Source organism: Epinephelus fuscoguttatus, linkage group LG3 (genome assembly GCF_011397635.1).
Source record: "Epinephelus fuscoguttatus linkage group LG3, E.fuscoguttatus.final_Chr_v1".
In the NCBI taxonomy this organism is placed as follows: Eukaryota; Metazoa; Chordata; class Actinopteri; order Perciformes; family Serranidae; genus Epinephelus; species Epinephelus fuscoguttatus.
In genome coordinates, this window is record NC_064754.1 from 31,015,457 (window position 1) to 31,023,622 (window position 8,166).

General features: G+C 43.0%; 1 protein-coding gene across 1 annotated transcript; it reads left to right on the forward strand.

Annotated features, from left to right (window-relative positions):
• Window positions 1-4,727: 4,727 nt before the first annotated feature.
• LOC125885554 (tubulin beta-4B chain-like) lies at window positions 4,728-7,849 on the forward strand. Its single transcript, XM_049571196.1, has 5 exons — window positions 4,728-4,969; window positions 5,771-5,879; window positions 5,969-6,079; window positions 6,276-6,520; window positions 6,611-7,849. Exons 1-5 carry the CDS (start codon window positions 4,913-4,915, stop codon window positions 7,421-7,423), a joined length of 1,335 nt encoding a protein of 444 aa, XP_049427153.1. The 5' UTR covers window positions 4,728-4,912; the 3' UTR covers window positions 7,424-7,849.
• The last annotated feature ends 317 nt before the right edge of the window (window positions 7,850-8,166 follow it).

Sequence of the window (8,166 nt, forward strand, 5' to 3'; positions counted from 1 at the left end):
TGTTTTGCAGCAACCAGTTGCTGTTTTTCAGTGGGGGATGATGCCAAGACATCGCTGCGTTTCCTGCCAGGATAGTGGCACAAAAAGCAGTAGTCTTCTTTACGAAGACATTGCTGCTTTTCCAGGGGGGTTGTGTGACAAAAAGAAGGTATTGTTTAAGCCAAATCATGATCTTTTCCTAACCATGACCAAATGTGTTTTACTGCCCTACAGCATAATTGACCTATGGCTAAGCCACGCCCCCCTCCACTCACTCGGACAAACTATCAACATTCAGTGGCCGGTGCTATGGCAGGTGTCACAGTACACGGCATTTCGCAGGAGGCAACTGATGATTTTTGGGGACATAACGATCAGATGTCATTGAAAAGGGCCTAAACTACACATTGGAGGGATATTTTAATCATTTTATTGTTTAGAAGGTCGATGAAAAGCTTAAATTACAAGCCAAAATTGACAAGTCACAGTGTACACCTGTGAAGCGCATCTCGTTGCCGTAGCCATCAAAGACAACAAGTTAAAGTGCCACTGCAGTTAGGGTTTTTGGCTCAGAATATGAGAAAAGGCTAACGGCCTTTTTACCATCTTTACCAAGAGTGTCTCTCCGTTAGTTTGGTGCTACAGTATTTACACTGAATCATTCAGCATAACAGCCAACCTTTGTTATCTCTGCGATTATTAGAGATAAATTAATGAAGCTAAGCTCCAGAAGTTATCGTTAGCTTCACTAGAGCCCTTTGGACAACAGCTAACAATGATGTACGATCACCAAAGTACAAAAACTAGAACAAAATAGGCTAATGAACTCCCAGCAAACAAGGTGACATGATGAACAATGCAGCTAGGAGCTAACATTAGGCTAACTTTAGCTAACGTTAGCTAGAGATGTTAAAGATAACTTTATATTTCTTTCCAGCAACGTGACAATATGTTGTCTCAAACACGATGTTGTCTTGCCTTAAAACAGATGTAGACATTCTTGTTAATCTTATTCACATTGAGTTGATGTCGTGGTCTAACGTTACCACACAACTTTATCCAAAGGAGACACTTTTCTCGGTTGAGATGTGGTTTAGGAAAGGGTAAATATACACCTTGTCACCCAGCCTCTCAGGATACCTTGTGTCGGAGTTGCATGTACCCCATGCACACCGTTTGACAATTTTTAAACTTCAAATCTCTGAAAAAGCTCATAAAACCAAACAAAACTTTCTGTAATGCATTTCAATGTACGTCCAGGCAGAGAATGTCCGAGTGTATGGGAATGGCTATACGCACTGTGATTGGCTCACTGCGTTTGAGGGCGGGACTTAGCCATAGGTCAATTTTTAGCACATCACTAGGTGCAAAGCTATCAAAAAACACCTGCACACTTACTCCATGTCACACAAGTTAAATGAAGACAGCGTTTTGATCCTACCTAGAGCTTCATCAGATCCACTGCAGGATGGAAACATTGTCTTCATTAAACTTGTGTGGCGTTGAGTAAGAGTGCAGGTGTGACTTTTTTCCTCAACATGCATTAATGGAACGTGAATGTGTGCTCATCATGACATAATATGATGAAACTTTATTAATCCTCTTTGGACAAATTCATGTGTCACAGCAGTAAACTGGTAGGAAACAGATAAATGGTCTAAATCAAAAAATATATATTTAAAACTAGTAGGCAGGCTACAGTAAGAAAAGAAAAAAAAAATGTCATCCAAAAGCAATTTCACATTAAAGTCCAGTCACTCTGTGGTTTGACCCAGGGGAAATTGCAACAGTAATCATTTAAGTTTTTTTGTTATCTCTTGGGACATCCAAATAACATATTACCAGTATACTATTATAGTGGATCAAGGTAAATTTAGGGCTCAAAATCTGGGGCCATTATGTCACAGCATCAGACAAAGAGTGTGTATCCTGCTTTAGAACATGATATTTTCATATAATCTATGTCTAAACATTATTGTTTTAGGATGTTATTTCACATATAACCATCAGATACCAACCATCCAATTTCCCATAATGTTTTTGGTCATAATGAAAAGAAGTTTCCACTGTCGCACCATATGTGTATCCTGTCCCATCTCATCTAAGACGTACAGCATGACTTTTTCTGGCACGTCTCCATGTGGCACAGTGTTTAATATTGCGTTTGCAATTTATTTAAATTCAAATAAATTGTTTTAAGTGAATGAAAAAATAAGATGATGATATGACTAAAGATGCTGATAGAATAGTTGAATAGAGTAGAATAGTTGCTAATAGAACCAGTCAGCTCACACACACTCTGTATCTCCATGTCAACTCAACCCTTCACCTCTCTGCACTACAGTCCCCTACATAACTCTCAAACTTACAACTAATGATGACGTTATAGATACTGAATATATACAGAATAATTTATACCCAGTTTAGATGCAGACACATCCATGGAAGCAGTGTGGCACAAACTGTATGTGAACAATTTGCCAAATAAAATTGGTTGTTGGGTAGTACAGGTACAGTACATCAGAATACCCTCTTAAAAGTGTTATACTGAAAATATTGACCCCGAAACTTAAGAAAAGACACCAAATATGTTGAATAGGTGTACATAGATCCTCCAATATTAACATAATTTCACCCAGACCATGAAACTGTGAAATGTTGGAACGTTGCTTTTGAACTGGAATTAATAATATTCCACTAAATCCATGAAGGTATACTTTAAATATATGAGTTATTAGGGTATTAGAACCAATAACAACAACTGGTTCAAATCATATCTCACTTCCGATCTCAGTGTGTTAGAATACAAAATACAAAATCCACTTTCAAAGATCTTGCTACAGGCGCCCCCCAAGGTTCAGTCTTGGGTCCAGTCCTTTTCAGTTTGTATATAAATGATCTACCGTCTGTGTGTGGTTGATACGTACGCAGATGACACTGTGATTTTTGTAAAACATAAGGACCACTCTGAGGCTGCAGCTCAGCTTACAGAGGTCATGGTCAACGTTTCAGACTGGTTCAAACTGTCATTTACAACTTAATTCCTCTAAAACTGTTGCTATGTTTTTTGCCAAAACAAACATATCATACACAGAACCTGATGTTTTTATTTCAAGACAGAGAATTCAAATTGTAAACGAATACAAATATCTTGGTATGATGTTGGACTGTAATCTCACCTTTAAACTTCATGTTAAAAAAGTCAGCAAAATTCTCAAAATTTACACTTGCAAATTTCAGGCAACTCAGAAATCATATGTCTACAGAAGCTGCAAAAATGTACATGTTCTCTCTCATAATATCTCATATTAATTACTGTTTACCAACCTGGGCCACTGTGAACTCCACTTCTCTAAATCCGGTCATATTCTTATATAAACAAACTCCCAAAGTTCTGGATAAAAAATTATGATCCTTTCATCATTGCACAATACTCGATAAATATAGGCTTCTCAACTGGAACAATCTTGTCATTTTCAAAAACTGCTGCCTAATGTACAAAATCTGTCACAGCCTAGCTCCACCTCCACTCTGCAGCCTTGTACAGTTTAGATGACCTGCAACAAGTGTCACCAGAGGGGCAGCTAGAGGAGATTGTGAGATCCCATTCAGGAAAACTTTATTTGGCCAATCAGTTTTTACCTATAGGGCAGGTAACGAATGGAATACAGTCCCACAAAACATAAGAGAGTCCATCTTATACAGCTCATTTTAAAAAAGCTAAAGGAATGGCTAATTTACAACCAAATCTGTCAACATTAGTGCCTTCATCCCCTGTAGTACATGGTTTAATGGTTTTTTGTGTGAAATTTGTTGTTGTCATTGTTGATATGAATTCTTGCCTTGTCTGGTTGGGGGATACACCCTTGTGTGGCTGAGGGTAATGAGAGCTTGTCACTGGTAGTAGATTGGACTGTGTGTGTGTGTGTTGGGGGGGGGGAGGGGGTATTATATATTTGTAATGTTACTGTTTTCTAAATATTGTACCTATGACGTGTAATTCTTTTACTGTAATTTGTTTTTTTTTTTGTTTGTTTTTTTTTACCAGGTCACTTAGTCGTGTTCCTTCTGGCAGAGGGACTGCCAGTGGAAATTAGCCTTTCGGCTACAATTGGGTGCATTTACATTTTACTTTTTAAAATGTTCATTAATATACATTGTCCCTCTACAACAAATAAAGATAAATGAAAAAAGAAAAAAGAAACATTACTATTGCACTTTCTCCTAGGTTGGGCCCAATTTTGAGTGAGATTGACTGGACTATCACTCCAAGTTCCATGCCACAAGTGAATCCCTGTCATGCCAACACTCCTCATTATGCAGGAAATAACTAAAGAAAGTCCACACCAAGACACATGTAGGATAGGCCGCACATCACTGCTCAAACTGTGCCATAAAAGCAATGTTACATAGAAAAGTGTCGTCATATGATATTCAAAACATTGCCTTTCTAACACACCAGACAGTCTGGATTGTACCAACTGAATCCATTTTGGAATCACACTGAGGCTCCGTCTTTATTCATGAGCCTAACTCCTTCACATGCTGATGTCAGCAGACAGTTAACTGCTTCAAGCTTTAAGAGGAGCCTTAATCTGGTTGTTTATCCTCCCAGTGTTGTCTCACACCCATGTCCATCCAACAAAAACCGGACTCCCAACGAGCCAGCCCAGGCAGGCCAATTTTCCGGCCGTGCCCGGTTCCCGTTGCCATGGAGATGACGTCATGCTGCAGCACCGGGATGAACGGCGCAGCCGCGGACGGAGGGAAGGGCGAGACAGAAAGCTTCCAACGCAGCCAGAGCTCCTCCGCCATTCAGCCAGACTGTTGACTGAACCGGGAGGGCCAGGACCGAACAGCAGAAGAACCGGAGCCCGTCGTCAGCTTCCCCCCCCGTGTTTCTCCGTGAGACTCCCCACACCGCAGCGACAACATGCGTGAGATAGTGCACCTGCAGGCCGGGCAGTGCGGGAACCAGATTGGAGCAAAGGTATGTAAAACGCACGCGCCCGCCTCGTTTGATCTACCTGTTAACAGCGCTCGGTTTTATGTGGTTGAATTCAAGTTTGTGGGTGTTTATGCCGACGTGTCGACTGTCAGAGGCCATGTTGTCCACAGGAAACACTAAATAGGTCAACACAGTGGCGTGGAAAGTGTTGTGTAAGACCGAGGACAGCGTACAATAGCATCCTTTAGGATGGGCGGTGGCAAGCCGAGACATCCCCGCTGCTGTCGCTGATGCCCTTTAAATGTACGATACCACTTAAACTGTGTGTGTGTGTGTGTGTGTGTGTGTGTGTGTTAGAGAGAGGGGTGTGGCTCAGACACCGAATGCACTGGAACGCCGGCATGCAGTTTTTCAACACCCACCTATTAGGTCATATTTAGTTTTTTTCCCATCATCCCTGCAGCAAATATTAAGTGTAGCCTCATTTAAATGTAGATAAACACATCGTTTTAGGGTATCTGTCTGACTTACAGTGAAATATTCAAACAGAGGACACTGGAATACTCCAGAAGCAGGAACAGGCAAACATGTTGCATTTTTCCTTTAAAGACGTCATGATATGATATGATAATTTGATCATCAAATTTATTCAATCATTAAATTTACCGTCAGTTAATTCTCTGTCAATCAGCTGCCGTGGCTCAACAAGTGGAGCAGGTTGTAAAATGCCATTTAAGTGCAGGGCATGTCCTTTACACTGTGTTAAGTTATTAACATGTCAGTAAATTCAGGCTGTGTGATTAACTGGTTTATGTCTGATCCATCCCATCGACCTGTCTCTAGTTCTGGGAGGTGATCAGTGATGAGCACGGCATCGACCCAACAGGAACCTACCATGGAGACAGTGATCTGCAGCTGGACAGAATCAATGTCTACTATAATGAGGCTTCAGGTCAGAGATATTATGAACAAGCAAGCTCAATGTTTGTCTGTCGTTTCTTTTCTGATCGAAAAAAATTGACACATGCATTTGTGTTCCAGGTGGGAAGTACGTGCCTAGGGCCATCTTAGTGGATTTGGAGCCAGGCACTATGGACTCTGTCCGCTCCGGCCCTTTCGGACAGATCTTCAGACCCGACAACTTCGTCTTTGGTATGTGATCTATTGATTCTATTGCACAGAGAAAAGGAAAGGCCATTTTAATTATCAGCATACCAGAGAGAGTTGCTGTATTCAGTATAGATAAGTGAAACTGTTTTCCAGTTAAAATGATAAACTAAGACCTTTTGTCAGGATACGTAAGGCTGAATATTCAAAGGACGGATTATAACTACCCCTTTCCTTCCAGGCCAGAGTGGAGCTGGTAACAACTGGGCAAAGGGCCACTACACAGAGGGAGCCGAGCTGGTGGACTCGGTCCTGGACGTGGTGAGGAAGGAGGCTGAGAGCTGCGACTGCCTACAGGGTTTCCAGCTTACACACTCCCTGGGCGGTGGTACCGGCTCTGGTATGGGAACTCTGCTCATCAGCAAGATCCGTGAGGAGTACCCTGATCGTATCATGAACACCTTCAGTGTGGTGCCTTCTCCTAAGGTACAGCGATCACGTCACATTCTTATTGGTGTTTTATATTTTTTGTTCTGGCTTTTTATCCCCCCTGACCTTTCCCTTTTCTGTCTCCAGGTGTCAGACACAGTGGTTGAGCCCTACAACGCCACCCTGTCTGTCCACCAGCTGGTTGAGAACACAGATGAGACTTACTGCATCGACAACGAAGCCCTGTATGACATCTGCTTCCGCACCCTCAAACTCACCACACCCACTTATGGAGACCTCAACCACCTGGTCTCTGCCACCATGAGCGGGGTGACAACTTGCCTGCGTTTCCCTGGCCAGCTCAATGCTGACCTCCGCAAACTGGCCGTCAACATGGTGCCCTTCCCTCGTCTGCACTTCTTCATGCCCGGGTTTGCCCCTCTCACCAGCAGAGGCAGCCAGCAGTACAGAGCCCTCTCTGTGCCCGAACTCACACAGCAGATGTTCGACGCCAAGAACATGATGGCAGCCTGCGACCCGCGCCATGGCCGCTACCTGACTGTGGCAGCGGTGTTCCGCGGCCGCATGTCCATGAAGGAGGTGGATGAGCAGATGCTTAACGTGCAGAACAAGAACAGCAGCTACTTCGTGGAGTGGATCCCCAACAACGTCAAGACGGCCGTGTGCGACATCCCGCCCCGTGGGCTCAAGATGGCCGCCACCTTCATCGGCAATAGCACGGCCATCCAGGAGCTGTTCAAGCGCATCTCTGAGCAGTTCACCGCCATGTTCCGCCGCAAGGCCTTCCTCCACTGGTACACTGGCGAGGGCATGGACGAGATGGAGTTCACTGAGGCGGAGAGCAACATGAACGACTTGGTGTCTGAGTACCAGCAGTACCAGGATGCCACGGCTGAGGAGGGAGAGTTTGAGGAGGAGGGAGAAGAGGAGGTGGCCTAAGGCTAAAAATCACTCGTCATTTCTCTACTGCACTCATCATAACTCCATCCAACCATCCATCCACTCATCTCACTCCTACTCTGACCTCTTTCTCTGGCTCTTCTATCACACTATTTCCTCTCTCTGCTCTCCTCTCTCAGTAATCCCTCTCTCTGCCTCCCCTCTTTCTTTCCTCAGCAGCCCCTTCTCCACCAGCCACAGTACAATTCACAACACTAAACTGACTCTCCCATCTTGGTGCTCATATAGAGGTAGCTAACACAGTTGTGCTCGTGGTGTTTTGTCAGTAGCTTTCTGTTGATGTTCATTTATCACCATCAGTCCAACAGTACCTCGGCCAAATATTCAATAAAACTGTTCAACTCACGCAAATTTGATCACTTGTCTAATTTGGCATTGATTGAAATAAATTTGTTGGAAAAGATATCCCATTGCTTGTTTGATGTTCTTCTGTGTGATACACTTTGAATTATAATACATTTGAAAATGAAATACAAACAGAAGAGATAATTAGCCCTTACACTGTAGAGTATTTCTGAAATGCCTTTCCAAAACTGTATTTGACTGAAATAGACCAAAGAGAGTATTAAGATTCAGTTTCCAGTTTTACTCTGGATGTCACAGTACGAAGGCAAACCAAAATGGAGACATGCACCGTCCACAGATTAGGCAGTTTCGCATAAACACCACTGGGAGGCAGTGATGAGATCTGTAAGTTTAGAGCCTCTGTGAGCAGGATGTGG